Source organism: Bactrocera latifrons, unplaced genomic scaffold, assembly GCF_001853355.1.
Source record: "Bactrocera latifrons isolate USDA-ARS-PBARC rearing strain unplaced genomic scaffold, ASM185335v1 scaffold_39, whole genome shotgun sequence".
Classification (NCBI taxonomy): domain Eukaryota; kingdom Metazoa; phylum Arthropoda; class Insecta; order Diptera; family Tephritidae; genus Bactrocera; species Bactrocera latifrons.
In genome coordinates this window covers 1,325,036-1,343,979 of record NW_017537034.1, presented here as the reverse complement: position 1 = coordinate 1,343,979, position 18,944 = coordinate 1,325,036, and the positions used below count along the sequence as shown (strand labels likewise).

The 18,944-nt window shown below is 34.0% G+C and overlaps 1 protein-coding gene and 1 long non-coding RNA gene across 4 annotated transcripts in view; one reads left to right on the top strand and one right to left on the bottom strand.

The window, feature by feature from the left end:
- The window catches only part of LOC108972265, a 159,874-nt gene that overhangs the window by 107,767 nt on the left and 33,163 nt on the right, over positions 1-18,944 (top strand). For both annotated transcript variants that reach the window (XR_001993620.1, XR_001993621.1), the window contains exon 3: positions 12,024-12,123. This is a non-coding gene — a long non-coding RNA (uncharacterized LOC108972265). The remainder of the gene's footprint in view (positions 1-12,023; positions 12,124-18,944) is intronic.
- Positions 1-18,944, bottom strand: part of LOC108972262 (receptor-type tyrosine-protein phosphatase N2) — a 135,543-nt gene that overhangs the window by 102,668 nt on the left and 13,931 nt on the right. Inside the window, exon 1 of one of the 2 annotated variants that reach the window (XM_018938808.1) lies at positions 9,302-9,707. The exons of the other annotated variant lie outside the window; for it this stretch is intronic. Within the exon in view, the coding sequence (XP_018794353.1) occupies positions 9,302-9,362 (61 nt within the window). The 5' untranslated portion in view covers positions 9,363-9,707. Of the gene's footprint in view, positions 1-9,301; positions 9,708-18,944 lie in introns of those variants that run through there. 2 annotated transcript variants of the gene reach the window in all.

Below are 18,944 nucleotides of genomic sequence, written 5' to 3'. Positions count from 1 at the left end.
GCTCTAGCACCAGGCGCACTGTTGCCTCGCTGCATACCTATTGCCAAAGAGTAGACTGCTGCCTTGCTTGTGCCTTCCTAATTTTCATAACAATTTGTGTGTTATGAATTTGTTTTGTCTCAACTTCAGCTACTTCTCACTGTTACAACTCTGCCTTTACACACGCAATTTTGTCGGTAGCAAGCTCTACGCGTCTCCTGTGGAACTCCGCTCCACGCCTACTCCGCCAGCAAGTGTGTCTTATATTTATGCCTCTAAGTAAAGTTGCCACTTTTTTATTGCGTTAACTTTTGCAATTCCCAAAATATTTTGCTTCTACTACTCGGGCTCCACGTAGCAAGCTCAAGCTTACAAATTTCCGGCAAAACAAATGTGCACAGATACAAATACCTACTTACTCGTACACCCATAGTACTTAATAACAAAGGAAGACTTTTAAGCACCGCACAATAAGAAAATTTTTCGCATATCGTCGGATTTTTTAGTAATTGTTTTTTTTTCTTCTTCTTGTATTTAGGAAGAGGCATAGAGATATCTCAACACGTGTTGAAATTTGCCTCACTAACTTCCTTATTTACTTGTTTTTTTTTTTTTTTTTGTTGCACGTATACTCCTAAAATAGCTTTTTGCTCTTACGAAGTATTCAACACAGGTTTTGGAAAAGTTTTATCGCTTCTCCGCCGCTAACAAGACATCTGCTTTTAGTAAGCGTTAAATGGCGAATTAAACAAGTACAAAAGCTTTGAATTTATTTATTTTTAAAGTAAATGGATGTGGTGCTATTAAACAGCTTTTGTAGACACCATATGCAAATGGATTGCACCTTGATGGTGCAGGTGTGTTCCAAGAAATGAAATTACGTGGTTATCAAAAGTGCAATCTGTCTTGTTACCAAACCAGTAAAAGAAATATTTAAGTCGCTAAAATCGATACATACTAAATAACCATTTATGAAAGCGTTAACAGACCAATCTGGTTGAGATGGAATGCTTTGAGGAGATGCAAAATCGCCAAAATTATGTGCAGATGACCCAAATAAAAACACGTGTGCGTTTTACTCTCTGGTTGTCAAACTGACTGCGGAACGGTTGTTAGCCAGGTGACAGGTCCAAAGTTACCGGCATCACATGCGAGTCAGATGGGCATTAGAAAGACCTCCTTTGATTCTATATGCTCTATAACTCGTCTTAGATATCTAGAAGATTGGTACGTTGAACTTTCAAGTTGATGAAGTATCAAAACTAGATGTAAGGTATCTCGATCTCCGCAAAAAGTGCTGACGTCCTCTATGATGAATACCGAACCTCCATCTGGCTTCAGAAAGAACCAGTAGGCCAATGTATGACGTGTCAGATAACCATTATATATTTTCCTTTTTTTTTAATAATAAACTTTACGATTTCAATCGAAATATTTAAATATATTTTCTAAAACTTTTAAACCGGTTGAGTTTAACGGAAATGTCGTGTGTGATTCATTTGAGCGCTCATCCTTCTTGCAATTTTTGTTTTTTTTTTCAAACTATCGAACATACATCTAATTATTACACACTACAACAGCTAATCTGGGGGGTGAGAAATTCCAAGTCAGGGTGATGGTACTAGGTCAGTATAGTAAAACCYTCAAAGGGTTTGGCGTTCGTATGTGTCAATTTTTTTTATGACCATTTAAATTTTTTCCTTGGTACACGTATTTCTTGGCTCCATAAGAAGGTTAAGTTCGAAGATGGGCAAAATCGGCCCACTGCGACGCCCACAAAATGGCGGAAACCAAAAACCTATAAAGTGTCTCAACTAAGCCATAAATAAAGATATTAAAATGAAACTTGGCACAAAGGATCGCATTAGGGAGGGGATATTTGGATGTAATTTGTTTGGAAAAGTGGGCGTGGCCCCGCCCCCTACTAACTTTTTTGTACATATCTCGAAAACTACTATAGCTATGTCAACCAAACTGTGTAGAGTCGTTTCTTTTAGGCATTTCCATATACAGTTCAAAAATGGAAGAAATCGGCTAATAACCACGCCCACCTCCCATACAAAGGTTATGTTGAAAATCACTAAAAGTGCGTTAACCGACTAACAGAAAACGTCAAAAACACTAAATTTTACGGAAGAAATGTCAGCAGGAAGTGGCATCCAGACTTTTTTTAAAATTGGAAATGGGCGTGGCGTCGCCCACTTATGGACCAAAAACCATATCTGAGGAAGTACTCGACCGATTTCAATGAAATTCGGTATATAATATTTTCTTAACACCCTGATGATATGCACCAAATATGGGTGAAATCGGTTCACAACCACTTTTATGAAAGAATTTTGGTAAATGTGTATTATAAGTGAAAAGCTTGTGGGCGTCCATTTAGGTATTTGGTTAAAAAAAAATTAAAAAGTTCATACTGCTGACTCTGCCATGATCATTAGTAGTGAACTTTTCTTTTGTCGTTCGGCTGGCTTATTCTCTTTCAAGCGCCTTTGTTCTCATTAACCTACTTATTGTATTTTTATTTTTTTTTTTTTTTTTTTGACCTCACTTCTTCTTTTTATCCATTTCTGACCTGTTATAATCATCGAAATATTAAAATCATCCAAACGTAGTACCAGCTATAAAAATAATCCAACCTGTGCTGGTTTGGTCGCTGCTCCGCTGTTTCTTATTAAACTTGTCAAATGTTATAAATACTGTCTCCACGTGTTAGTATTAATCTTTTTCTCTCTTCTGACCCTTTTTATTATAGAATATTTATTCTAACAACTACAAAAAGACTTAAAATCCACTAGAAGCACCGTAACACGTGGCCCATGCAAAATTCTCTATATATATGAGTATTTATTTGTATTATAGTGCAAAAATTTATGTACGATTTTCTTCCCTAATCCATAAAGGTTAATTTGAAAAGAAAATAAAATGACAATGGTCGGCAAAATCCCTTAATGATTTGTAAGCCATTATTTGCTCCCTTTTTCATCTTAACTCTATATACATACCACACATATTTACAGCTATGTTATGTATATTCGCAATGGTATGGAATATATTTTCTTACAAATCTATTACAAGCCATTTCAAAGTAATTTGCTACCGACACAGGTCATTTCACTGGAGCAAATTACACATCAAACGCAAGCATATACATATAGGCGCACGACCCCACAAACCTCGCACACAACATGTTTAAAGACCTCAACAACCCAACATTCTTTTGTTTGCGCAAGGTAACACGCTCATACATACACACAAACACATTCAAAACCATAAATACTGCTGCCGCCACACCTGCTGGCACATAAACCAATATACCAGTACATATACACTCACACACATAAAACACAAAAAACGTTGTGCAGCTTTGATTTTCGTGCTGTTTTCATGGCAGTGTGTGCGTGTGTGTGTATTGAAAAGTAATCACCGCAATGGCGTGAATGAATTAAAAATCAATGGAGAATTTGCACCACAAAAAAAAAAAAACGACGACGCTGCTGACAAAACTTTAATTAACTGACAAATGTGTGGGGTAGGCGAAGAGCACGGTGGTAGACAGCTGCAAGTGGGGCTACTAATCGGCGACAGGATTAACAAATGTTCGTTAAGTGATCGAAATTTATTAGAAACTGAAGGAATTTTAAGGTGGAAAATTACCGTAATGACTGCATTGTTTCGCAGCTTGGGCGTAAGTAGACGAAAGTGCTGAATTCTTACATTACCAGTGGGAAGCCTACGCTCTAAATGACTTATATGGGTACTAAATATCTGTAGGATTGAAAATTTTAAGTTTCTAAATGGAAGTTAATGAAACGTATATCTACATTTCTATCTATATGTATATATATTTTTATAGTGCCTAGATGAAACACAGGGCCTAATTTATTTAAACTTTCAATTTAAACTTAATTTAAACTTTTTCTAACCAGTTCTTTCACGAGACCAAATTTCTGTTATTTCACATTTGCTGAGATTTAATGTAAATATTCAAAACAAAATATGTTGCCTACTTTTAAGCGCCAGTAGAAAGTGGTCAACCTTTCAATTATATCCCTAGTTATTCGTCTATTTTTTTACTTCTATTCATCATTAAAACCATTCCATTATACTCCAGTTATATTCTAGGTAATTTTTGAGCGTTTTTATTTTTATAGACGAAATTTTATTTGAGATTCGTTCAATGTTCAAATCAGACTATATAGCATAATTTTATGGATTATACTGGAAGCTGACTAATCGGGATTCATGCGGTAAGATTGAACATGTTAACCGAAGACCGCCGCTTCAACTGTTTGAAAGAAGATGTGATATATTTTTCTGAACACTTGCATTACGAAATAGCGGAGAATAAATAAAAGACCTCAGCAGATTTGTGATAGACACAGAGCGCTTGCCGATAACTGATATGGAACTACATGAGTTAATCACCTGGCTTCCCTAACGCTGTTATCACAATCTATGCCATAGCGACTGACCAGCTATCAAACCTAGCATACTTTTAGGGGTCAAAATATTTGTTTTGCAAATTCAGTTATATTTTTGGTTATTAACCACCTTGGTGAAAACAGTTCTATCTGTTTTCGTCCTCTAGTATCATCAACCTAGCCTATCTATAGCCATACTTTTAGGGGCCAAAGTTAATGTTTTGAAAATGTAGTTTTATTTTTGGGTTTTAAGTATACTTTTAAGGGCCGAAATAAATATTTTGCCAATTCAGGTATATTTTTGGTCATTAATAACCATATTGAGAACAGATAGAGTAATTTTTCCTTGTTAAGGAACATTTTTATATCTATAACTGAATTAAAGAGCTATTTCCGTGCATCAATTCAAGTAAACCGCTGGTAAAAATAACTTCTGCTGTCATTTTAAACTTGGCGTGTATCGAAGCTAGTAAGCAACTTTCATACAGCTTTTAAAAAATATATAAAAAGTATATTTTTCGAACATCAAAGATTTTTCAATATTAATGGTGCAGTTTTTCCATTTCCAATTTTTCTCATATCATTTGATGCTCTGCCAACCGACATATCAATCACTTGGTCATTCATATCTTATTGCTATGCAATTTAAAATCAATAAAATACTGCACTCACATGTTTGTATTTTTTCTGCATTTGTTTAACTGTTTGTCATTTTGAGTTTACACTTACAGCTACAAACACACGAAAGCATGTGTATGTGACATTGGCGTGTTTATGTGGCGCACGTTATTATTTAATCCCTTTGTGGCGTACAACAACAAACGTTAATATACCTTCTCCAATATACCCGCAATGGGTTATTGAATGCTGCTTCAGAAAAGTTTGTAATAAAAAAATGAAATAATCAAAATGGCGAAAAGCAAATTGAAAAGTGCTCGTAAAAATTGCGATCACGTTCATAGCAATCAAGCCAACACAATGAACTGGAAGGTTGCCGTGTGCGCAATATGAACTCAACCACCACTACAAGTGCATATCAATTGCATAGATGTATGTATGTATATGCTGTATGTAGGCCAATAACATATACCTACACATACACATACACAGATTTCTATGTATGTGCATATGCATGCTTGTAAATAAAATGCGCTAGAGTTTAGAAAAAAGTCGAAAAATGCAAATAAATGAAAAACTTGCCGAAGCAAATGGCCGGGCAGGTGTTGAGCCTGACACGCCAAATAAATGGCTCGTATGGCGTGCAATTTTTCAATTGTCAGTCGCACTTCCACTCTTACATGCTTTACACATTTTTTCAGCGCCGCTTTTTTGCATTTTCTTTTGGCACAACGCTGATTCAAATGCTGCCTGAAATTTGAATTCGATTACGAATAGATGGTTTTATTTAAAGTTTGCGAAGGCGACAAACTGCTGGTGTCGACAGTTTAGAAAATAAAATATGACGAATAAGCGAAATTAGCATTTCATGTATAAATTAGACAAAATTTGATTTTTTTTCTTTGTTTTTGGGTTTTGTTTGTAATATTTAATTTATGCTAAATACGAAAATTAGAAGTCGCTTTTGTACTTAGTAGTATGCATGCATAACAGACCATATTGGATAAGGCCTAATGGGCATAATATGAAGGTGGTACAAATTAGACACCCTCAAACTTGTTAGGGTTCTTAAAATAAGTTATTAATAACTTTTCCTACTTTTTGGAATCGAAGTTGGTGACGTCTAATTTGAATGGGCACACCTGGTGTGAAATGAAAAAACAAAATTTTTGTTTTCTTATTGGTCAAGATATAAGTACCTTCATTATTTACACATCGTCACCTAAAATGAAAGACAACACATCATAAAAAAATCCGAATTTAGAATTTTATTGCTTACGATTCACTACACCATATTACATATATGTTGCTTTTATGCTTCCACTGTCCAATATACCCAGTATTCAAATCATTTTATAACCAAAACTGAATTTTGGTTTCTATATATCGTTTTACTTCACTTTTAAACCTATAAAAACTGACGCTATTTTGCATCTTAGTTGACGATATACATATACCTTCTCAAATAAAACCATTCAGTTCCTTCGGCTCTATCAGTTTATATATATTTAAACGAGTTTTTCTCGAAATATATTTTTTCTAATTTTCTGCAGTGATTACTCGGATGCAAATTTCAGATCCGTTCACTATCAAATTTTTTCATTTGATTCTTACATTTCACAGTACGAAAACCAAGAAGCAATCAATATAATGAAATAAAACTTGGCACGCATAATTCCTTCAAGGTACGGCATCTTATGACCAAAAATTGTCCAAATCCAACAAAAACTGTTCAATCCTATATGTAGATACATACCGAGTATTTGGACCAGTACCTTTAGTTGACTTTTGACCAAAAATATCGGTCAATGTGTGAGATATATAATTGAAATTCAGGAATAATCATTATCTGACAATGGTAGTCTGTATGTTAAAAATGGGTTGAATCGGGTCAATACTTTCTTTAGCCTCCATATACCTAATATAAAGATTTTCGAAGTTTCTGGTGACTTTGTATCGCAAATATATTTTAATATGTGAGTTATTTAACTGAGAATTAGAGATTGTCTTTTACTCATAATAGTGTTCGTACCTAAAATAGATAAAATAAAGCGAAAACTTGAGCTAGGCCCAATATAACAAACAAAAAACTTCCGGGTGACTTTACTCCATATGACTGGTAATTGTATTTGAAGTACTTTATGAAACATAAGGAATATTCTTTAGTATGTAGTATTGTAAAAAATAGATAAAATTTATTTTTGAAGTATCTATGATTCTTGCAGATGTCCTTTTATTCCCCTGCCGGATCTAACGATATTGCTACAAATAGCCTAGAAATTGCAATTTCAAAATTCCATCGCATCGTGTACCACCGGGTGCTAGTGAAATGTCATTGGATTCGAAAACTTGATGCATTTCTTATGAGCTTTAAGCATCAACTGACGGCGTCATATACATACTTCACAAGAACCGCATTTCTTCTTCCTCAAAAAGATCCTTATAAAGGTTTAGGAACGATACAGTGTTGTGCATAACCATTTCAACCATTGTTTGACACTTCCAAAAAATGTTATCGACATACCACAATTCGCACTGAACGGTTCAATTATTATACCCTGATCAGGGTATATTAAGTTTATCACGAAGTTTGTAACACTCAGAAGGAATGGTCGGAGACGATATAAAGTATATATATATAAATGATCAGTATGTCGAGTTGTGTCGATTTAGCCATGTCCATCTATCTGTCTGTATATATACGACCTAAGTTTTTAAGATATCGTTTTGAAATTTTGCAAACGTCATTTTCTCTTCAAGACGCTGCTCATTTGACGGAACTGCATATAGCTGCCATACATACTGAACGATCGGAGTAAAGTTCTTGTATGGAAAACTCTCCCATTTGACTATGTATTTTCACAAAAGTAGGCACAGGTTATTTTATAAAGTAACAATATTGTCTCCGAAGAAATTGTTCCATTCGGTTAACTATTGCAAACAGCTGACATACATACTGAACGATCGGAGTAAAGTTCTTGTATGGAAAACTCTCGCATTTGACGTGTGAACGAATTACTATAGCATATAGCTTCCATACAAATTGAACACATATGTAGTTATTAAGAGAAATGCACCTGTGAAGGGTATTTAGCTTCGGTGCAACCGAAGTTAATGTTTTTTCTTGTTTTTTATGTAGAAAAAGTCTAAAATCTCAAATTTAACTCGGACTGGGAAAAAAATATTTTCACGTAATTTAATACAAATCTTATTATCGCCTTGGGAATAGATTTCTGAGCCAATACAAGCATGCCAACGTTTAATCCAATTCGTCATTCGCATAAATCTCAACTTGGATGGGCTTCATCGAGTTTTCTGAGCTCATACAACGCTTAATCCAATTTTTTATCCACACAAATCTCGATTGGGATGGCCTTCAGTGCCATCATCAAGTTTTGGGTCTTTCGTTTTCGGCTAATTTCTAAAACGCCATTCACACGATTTTTGAACAGATTCGATTAATCAGTAGGCATATGGAAATTACGCTTTAAATACATATAAGAAAAGTGTAAAACTTGTTTTTGCCAACTTGATTTTCCGCAGCATATATCACACTAAAACTGCCTATAATATAGATAAAGGATGAGATAGCAATGCCCTTCAAGTAAAATTATTTCAATTGGCATTACTCTCTATTTTCGCACTCATTAATTATTATCAATATTTAATAACTTTTTATCATTATGAATATATATATTAATGGATTTCTAAGCACTTGGCTAGCAGCAGCGCGCTCCCATTACGGCATATGTTAGCTTTATGGCTAGCTTTCGACAGATAATATACGTAAATCAGATATTGAAAAAAAAACACATTTTCACATAATTACGCCACAGTTAGCAATAGTTTCATCATTTTACTAGGCAACTAATTAACTTTCGTTTAACGATTTCATATTTATGAGCCTCACTCACCAGGCAACTGCCATAAACTGTTTTATCGAACCCCAAACAAATTTTATCAGCATTTTATATGGGCCTCTATTTCAACAGGTCGCACACAGCTTGTGACCCACATACATGCATACATATGCACATATACAAATATATGTACATATGCTTGTATATGTATATGTATAGAGAATATTACACCGACAATGCATTAGTTGACACCTCAACAGACTGATGGCGCTTCTCATAACTTCAAGTGTGTGCTCAGCCAAGAACAAAGAGGTCCTTAGGCAAGACAGCGCTTTTCAGTTTTCTTTTATTTTCAAAATAAAGCAATGACAGATCACACACACACCCAGCTTGACATATATGTATGTATGTACTTACCATTCAACAACTGCTGCCTCATTACGGCTAAGTTGGCGATAAGCGTTTTGCATATTGTCATACAGCGATGCTGGCACAAAAGCTGCCATATGTTGGCGACTTGTGTGGAATGTCGAGTGAAAATTTCTATGCCAACATTAAAAACCAGCACCAACAACAACGACAAAAACAGCAATAGTTAACTTTATTGTAGACAATGCAGATAGTCAACAAGTTTCTCGTGCAAAATATGAAATTCCTTTCCGGACCGCCAGCGTGCTTTCGTTTGTTACCGTGTTATATTGAATGCTGCGTGCAGAGTTACTGGTTACTTTCACTTGACTGAGGATTTTATAAATTTTTTTTTTTGTGCTACTACTATGTTAGGATACTTGCACCTATTTAACCGCTCAACTCGAACGTTTAGTCTGCGCTCACCAGGTCGAACTGATGCAAAGCATCAGGTTGTGGTCACAATGAAGCTGTTCAGCAGCACGCACTAACACGCGACAGGCCGACACGAGTCGCAACGACGAAAAGCCGACGAAGCAGCACGACAAGTGAGAGCTTCACTGGTAGGGGTGGCTAAGGAGTTTTGATTCGTTGCATGTATATTCGGGTAGGAGGCAGTCACGAAAGCGTTCAGCGTAGGTAGCGTGCAGAGCGCGCAGACGCAGCAGTGACAAATGCGAGTCGAGGCAACCACAAGTAGTGGCGTTGGTACTCAGATATCCCTATATATTGTGTATATATACATATATATGTATATGCAATAAATGAGTGTGAAATAAGGGTATATATGTAGTTGAAAAGCATTAAACAGCTGTTTGTTTAAGAAAGCTTTGAGCGAAAGCTTTAAGGCGATAGCAACAGGAGGCCTATCGTTAGTGGACACAAACTATATCTATAATGGATAGCGCATAAGCATTATGTGTAATTTTCTGAAGTTTGTAAAGCTCATAAGCGATTCGTTTCTCGGAACTTTAGGTAAAGCTTTCAAGTAAAGAGGTGGAGCTTTAAAGTTGTGTGCTTCAGAGCTTTGAACTTCTTACGGCGATTTAGGGTAGCTTGTCGTCCACTTTGAAGTATTTTTTGAGCTAGAAAAACACGCAATTTTTGGTCGCTGTGGTGAAATTATGTTTAAGTGTAATATATGAATGACGCTTGAGTATAATAAACCGGTTAGTGATGTTATATTCCTCTCAGTTTGGTACCCATATATTGTATAATTCGTTTATGCGAATATTTGTTTTCTAGAATGAAAGCTAATACTATTGACAGAGTAAATGTACTACATTTTAAAAATAATTTGACCGCCTTTAAAGCTTTCTTTATATTACGTTTTAGGTATGGATCTTTTTAAGAGCTTCAATCATACAAATTTTCTTATAATAAAATTTCGTTCATTATAGTGTGGGCAAAAAATAGTAAGACTTTTTAATATAATATAATATAAATTTCGCGTGAGAAGCCACTCGTCGAATTAATATTATTTTTTTCGATTATTGCTGTGTTATGCGTAATTTGGCAAAGCTATTCGTAAAAGGAGGCCGGAATTCGCCGGATTTGTGTGACTTCTGGGTATTGCTACTCCGGAAATTGACTTTAACCACTGTTTTGGATATTGCAAAAGAAACCTTCACACAAATCTATTGAGGCTAAGATAGATTATTTTGAATGGAACGACATAGATTTTGTAGAATATTTATTTATTTTTATTTTAAAATTTTTTTAAGTATTAAGTATGAACGGGAACTTTTTAAGAGCTTCAGCCAAACATGGAAATTTTTAGCAAATGATATTTAAACCTCGAAGTTGTTGAAGTTGAGTCCCATTATTTATGCCAAGTGGAATTACGACTAGTTTTTATAGATAATTTTACAATTTACTCGCCAATTTATAAGCATTTTAGAAATGAAGTGCCATTCCATTTAGCCCTCTTCTATCATATGTGTTAGTACCCATTTATCATTTCTTTTTGAATGGAAAGTCAATCGTGAGACCAGCTGCGATTGGTGAAGATTTGATTTAAATTTAAAGTACTAATCGGGAAGTAAAGTTTATGTAACCTATAATGATCCAAATATCCTTTGGAAACTGCATAACACAGTTTTCGTAACCTGTTCGAAATTTGAGAAACAAATTTGAGGTTTAGAAGATTAACCTGTAACTTTTTAACAGAAATGCGTGTTAATTTCACCAAAATATATAAGAGGGACTATGTCGATTCCAATTATATGAGTGGGATGTTTTTGAGTGATAACTCAGCGAAAAAAAAATATGGAGATGAAAATTAAGAGAATAAAACCACTATGGAGTACCTGATCTTAATAATATTATATTAAAGGGACACCTAATTTTACTTTGTATATATGTATATGCTAAAACATCCAAATTAATTTAATAAAATATTTCATATTGTTTTCAAAAATAAGTTCAATAAAATTTTTCGAATTCAATACAAATGCATCAAACATTAACTTGTTTAAGTTTTTCTGAAATATTATTTTCATATAAAGTTTTGATTCGAGAAATGTTATTATTATAATTTTAATAACTTTTTCTGCTTTTTTTTCAAATCTTGTTTTTTCCATTGTTTAATTAAAAATTACAAATGCAGATATTTCACCACAACTATGTTTTTAAAGATGTTTCCATTTAATGACAAACATAGCAATACTTGTGTATATATAACATTTATTTCGTAATTCAACATACACTCTTCTTCTTACTCTCTTTCTAGGCGCTAACACCTACTTGAAGGCTTGCATTATTGCCATTTACTGTACCGTGCTTTATCCGCCGTGCGCCCTAACGGTGTATATGTACGTCAATTGTCTGAGGTGAGTATGGCTAATGTCAGTGAAATTTATCCAATACGCTCTTGCTAAATTTTACTCAAATTGTCTGCAGCAAAGTGCTACTTTGAATGCTCGCGCCTTCCGCTCATACGCAGCGCAGCGCCCACATTTCACCACGTGTATACTTGAATTTTCATATTTTTGTCTGTATGTATAAGGGCACTTTTGCTTTCATACGCTTTACTTACGCCTTTTAGTTTCCTTTCGCTTTTTGGCTAAAATATTTGCCAAAACTCTCTCGATTTCTGCCACTTTCACATACATCATATATGCATGTATACGTATTTGTATAAGCAAGTAACAGCCTACATATGATTTGTGCTGAGTTTTATATTTTTTGTTTTCTTTTCTTCAACTTGGTTTTCTGTGCGTAAATAGCCGCCAACAGTTGCCTCTTTGCAGCTAAAAATAGCTGTCAATTCCATTATTTTTCACCGAGACGCAAATCGCTATGTGGGCGCTTTGAAAGTTAATCTGCCGCTGGCTGACTTAGCTTATGCATGAGTTTGTTTAATGAAAAGCATTACACTTGTTTCAATTCAGGAAAACAAACTTTTATGTGCCCACACTTGCGGCGGTGAGTTGTGTGTTGCCTGCCGTGCCACGTGGCGTATACGCAACGTTACTAATCAATGTATTTCAACATTTTAAGGCATACTGATGTTTGACTCAGGAAACTACTATTGTAGTTGGCAAAAAAGTTTTATACATCAATGCACATAACCAGTTGCAAATTAAATATCTAAAATGTGTTCTTTCTGGGGTTTTTGTATTAGCTTTAATACGCTGCACGTGTCATTTCAGCCAGCCATTACTTAAAGTTAATTGCTTTAGCGAAGCTATAAGATAAATTTAGATTGAAATTTGGCGGATTTTAAAATTTCTTATCTTAAGTTTTCATGTTATTCTAAAATATAGGTATTTTTCATAGAGTTCTTTGGGTATATGGCAGTGTCATTCATTTTGATTGATACTTATGAGATCTAATATAATTTGTCTTGACCCGAACCTATTGTATTTACATATGTGACCTGCTTAAAGCTGAGTTTACATTGGATGTCTTAACCAGTAGCTCTAACAAGCATTTGTTTGATGTGAGATTAAAAATTTTCAGCAATTTTTCTTTCTCAACTCTTTCCTTTGCTACAGAGAAGTAGTGGAATAGCTGTACAAGAACACATTTAGCAGTTCATTCTCTTTTAGAAAAATTTTGATAATCATTATTTCACGCGCTAGAGGATTCCAAGTGTTGTACTTGTCACGTTGCTCCCAAACTAATCAACTTTTACGCACGTTTTTATATTTTAGAAAGCACTCAAGTCATATATTAAAAACTTAATATGTTTAAATTGTGAGCCTTATAATAATATTATTGCTGCGGTGTCACAAATCATTTAAAAAATGTATTCTGGAAAGTCTGCCGAGGCGATAATCCTTAATCGGGTATATATTCGGTCTCTTCCGGTGAGTTCAGCGCGATTTTCATATGAATGGCCCTTAAATTCGTGGTCCTAATTATGTGATATTTCGAAGTTCGCTTAATTTACAAAACAATATTGAAGGAGCTTCGTTTATTCCATACCTCTCTTCATTTTAGTGCTAAGTACCTTTAACTACCTATATTTTATAACTTGTACTAAATATTTACGTGTCATACATTAATATTTAAATCTTATTTATTTTAAATTACTTTCCAATTACTCCTAAACTACTTTTTAATTACTTTATGCCTACATATTATAACTAGTATGCCATACAATAACATTTAATTTCCATTATTTTTCAATTTGTTTATAATTACTTTTGAATTATTTTTTAATTACTTTCTAATTACTAACTTATTACATTACACTTATTCGAAACACAAAATTTATTTACCTTTGTTTTTCAATTACTTTTTAATTACTCTCTGAATACTTTGCAATTAAGTTCTAATTACTTTATAATTACTCACCAATTGCTTTACATTTATTCACTATCAAACAATCGTTTATCTCTTCGAAAATTCAAATTTAGTTACCATTATTTTCACTTACTTTTTCATCACTATCGAATACTTATTCAATTATTTTATAACTACTTTATTAAATCTATCGAATTACCTTTCAAATACTTTATAAATGTTTTTTGCCTATATTTTAAGACTTCAACTAGGTTCCATTACTTTTAAATTACTCTCTGAGAACATTGCCATTAAGTTTTAGGTACTTTATAATTACTTTCCATTACTTTACACTTATTCCCTATAAAATGTCCATATCTTTTCTCCTCGAAAATTAAAATTTAATTTCCATTACTTTTTAATTACTTTTCAATTATTTTATAATTATTTTCCAATTACCTAACACTTATTTCATATGAAATGTCCGCTTAACCCTTCGAAAACTATATTCACATTCATTGAAGCATCTCTCCTATTGAGCTTGTCATCAGCCCACATACAAAGTTCAATAATTACCAGCAATTTATACATACATATGTACTATACTATATATACACATAAATTTGCATATTATTAGAGTGGGAAGCATTAAGTTGTCCGTAGTCCATTGTTGGCTAATGATTTGCAGCGTTCGCATTCGTTTTGTGGCTTAGCATTTATAATGTAATAATAGCCATCGGCACAACCACAGCCAAAGCCGCAGCCAATCTCAATAACACCAACAATGGCTGCCAGCAACCTCAATAACAAAGTCAACAATCCATCAGCATGTTCGGGTTCGCTTGAATGTTATTAATTTTTAAATGTCACAGGCGAGTTCCAGTCGAGCATTTGGGTAAACATTCGCCTGCGACCGAAGTAATTTTATACGCGTTGAAATGAATTGCGTGTGTTGCGGGGGCTGCGGAGTAGTGCATTTGATTGCGTCTTCACTTTTGATTCGCAAATATTTTACTTATTCATGATCCACTTTCTCAACTATGTAATGTCTGTCGTTTAAAACGCTTCTTTTTTTCTTCTTCTTGCTCAATTTATGTGGTGACTAAATGTGCGTTTTATATGCAATCACACTAAGTGGCGTTTAAGTGTATATAATATTAGATATACATATATATATATATTTATATATATGAGTATTTACTTGATTCCATTTCACTATTTTCAAGTTCTTTAGTTCTTTCATGTATTTGTGATGTTAGTAATCATTACCATCGGAAACTTTTATTAATGTGAAACGGTGTGAGCCCGCGTCGTAAAATTGTTTTTGATTAATATTATGGCCGCATGCGATTGACGTCAGCATGTCCGAAAAGTTGTAAAACAAAAGAATAAAGTTGTTGAAAGTCGGTGGTTGCAGTATACATCAATTGGGCAATTATTTTATTGAGATTTAATGTGGTGAAAAGCTATAATCGCTCATCTTGAGTTTGAGGAATTTCAAAGTAAGCGCTAAAAGCACCGATTTTGACATCTTAAATTAGATGTTTGATATCTTAGAACTTGTAATAAGATATAATAAATTGACGTGGATTGCACCGCAACCTTAGGTCTATTGTGCTTAATACTTACTTTTCTTTAAAATTCTATAAATTAGAAAACTTTTTAACAACGGCTTGAAAGACGTACATTTTTCCCAAAATTCCAAAATTTCTATGTTTTTTCTCTAGCCTCAGCTATTTAAAAATATTGTTTATAAAAAAAATATTTTTTCCGCGAATTTAGTAAGAAAATCTAAACTAAACCTTATTTATATAATAGTCAAAGAAGAAAATAATTTTAACTTTGATTGCATCGAAGCAATAATACCTCCCACAGAAGCGCCATCGTAAGCCAGCTAGAGTTATAAAAATCAAACTATATCCTGCCAAGGTTAGAATTCAATAGATCATTCCGAGTGGGATATCCTCAGAACGTGAATGGAGAAGAGCTTTAGTAGGGGTGGCTGATACAAGCTCTATCTACATCGACGGATCAAAATCGACTGCGGAGTAGGTGCGGATGTATGCTCAGATTATCTCAAAAGCTTTCTCACTATCCGATTATCAAAATCAACTACCATCTTTCAAGCGGGCAAGGTATAAAGAAAACCTTTGGTGTCATATTGATTACCTATGCGAGAATATAGCAAGGATATAAACCTATAGTCAGCTGGCATTGCTGGCCTTGGTAGAGAAAGAGACACTAGGAGCCTGTTTAGACCAATCCGGTCGGAGTTAATACCATTCCGCATAATCAAAAGAGAGTTTTATACTCAATCTAAATGTACTTCAGAAAATTCTCTGATACCTATGGTTGATCAGACCAACGGAAATATGAGTACATTTGTGAGAATATTTAAGCTTAGTGTAATGGACGCTTTTTTTCAAAGTTGAAATGTGCCAGTAGCTGCTGAACGGATCAATTGAAATTCTCCCACGAACTTCTTAGATATGCGAGTAGTGATCGAGAAATATGATTTTTGAGAGTAATTTAATCCACTCTAAAATGTAGAATTGTTAACAAAAATGACTTATTCGGCAGCAAATTTGTCAAAAAAAAAGTATAAATTCCGCTCATATCTATAAACAAAACCAATATTCGTCTTTATTACATGACATCAGAAGTAGTGAGATGTAGCTTTTACGCTGCAAACTTTTCATTTTATGTTTTTCTTTTTATATTATTAAGCCGTTACATGATTTTCATATTAAATGTCATGACTTTCCGCTTTTGTGGGCATACACGCTTTTATGTAAGTATGACTAGAACAAGTGTTCTAAAAATCTTTTTGTTGCCTTTTTATTTCATTACAACTTTCTTGTTGTTGCTGGAAAAAATGTGATTTCATCGCACAACAAGAAAGTGTCACTTTTGTACTGTCATTAACATACTTTTACACATGACTGTAATAATGGCAAGCCTGTCTACACATTACGCTTGTGTGTGGCTTGGAAAGAATAAAACTCATTTAAAGTTTTTCAAATAACACAAGCAGTCGGCGCAACAATGTGTAGGCTTTTTATAGCTTCGGAAATTTTTAAATGAGAATATTTTTATCCACGCAGACGGTTTTGTGTTTGAAATATGCGTATATATATATAATTCTATATTTGATATCATAATAAAATCAAATTTCTTTACCAAATTAAACTCTAAATAGAGTTATGTTTTGTTTTGAAGTTTTTTCAAATAACAATGAGAATCGTTTTGAAATTTACACACAGGTCAGATATCTAAATAATGCATAATATTTTGTGGATGTTACCATAGAAACCAACTTGTATTTTCGGTTACTTCCTTGGACATAAGCATACCTTTATAGAATGTTCCTATATTGCCTTTTATATTTCGGGATTTGGCAACACTAGTGTCTCTCAACGGTAACTCACAACTTCATCGTATAGTTTGACATTTTTTATGTTATACATACTCAGGACATTTTGACATACATGCGCTATTGGTGTTGTATACAGTAACTTGAAATAATCATCTCGGGTAAAAAATTACCTTAAATCGCGAATATTTTTGATCGATTACTTTTTACAATTTTTGATGTCGATTAATTTTTTGGCGCTAAAGCTCCATTAAAGACCAGTATTTATCGATGTTATCGTGAATCCAATCCAAGCTAAGTGGAGGTCGTTAAAATTCAGTTCTTATTCCAGAAACTATTGATGCTATCGTATTATTGAGATAACTATATGAGTTAGTAGGGCATTGTATGTGATTGTAGACAATTCTTTTTTCACGTGAGATCCCACACAATTTTTTGATCGCTCAAACAAGGTCGATTGTTCGAGAGATGTGTTAACAAAGTACGATAACGGCACTTCGAAATATGTCTATGACAACTATAGATGACACATCATTGATTTATACGAATGAGCCGGAAAGTAAACAACAGGCGACTTTACGGATGTTTGAAAATGTCCGAATCTAATAAAAGCTGTTTGACCACGAAACACTTGTAAGTAAAAGCTTGCCTTATTTTTTGGAAAAACTTAACATATCGCTACTACGAGTATATGACTTGAACAACGCAGAACAGTACATTCTGAGTAGTAGTACATAACCATTTCTTTAATAGTTGTCTTCCAACAAGTCAGGAAAACCAACCTCCGTAAACGTTCCACTCTTAACCAAGAAAATGCGAGCTCCAAGATATCGACTGACACAATTGCATTCTTGGGCACTCAAAACATTGATTTGATAAGTAATTCATCGTATGGTCCAAACGTGGTATCCAATGACTTCTTTTTATTCCCGTACGTAAAAAATAAACTAAAAAGTTAAAGTATTTTGACACCTGAAGAGGCGGTTGATGCGTTTAAAAGGCATTTTGTGGAGATTCCTCATTCATAGTTGCAAAAGTGCTTTCAGAATCGATCAAATGCATTCAAAACTATATAGATCTTAATGGAAAATATTTTGAAAATAAAGCAATTTTCGAGTATTAATATTAGTTTTTGTTTTCTCATCCCGAAATATACTATCTGCGTACCACTATATTTTTAAACAACCGCTGCTATAAGCACTCATGGATTTGGTAGAGGAATTGTTAGTTTTAAATATTTCACGGGTATGGAGAGTCCAATGATCAAAATTTGTTTTTTTTGGCTTTACATAAATGCTCATGAAGTACTGATAAAGTTTCAGCTGTATTCATTGACTTACTTGCCTATAGCAGCCGTTAATTTTAAAAATATTTGCAGTCTCCGACTATCACTCAGCGTGAACAGTTCCGTTTCTAACACAGTGCGTTTGTTTTCAATTCTGTTTATCACCGCTATTCGTATTATAACACGTGCATTTGTTGTTTACTTAACTAAGCCGCGCTTAAAAAGTCAGTGACACAAATCAAAAATTTGCCAATATGCCCCCC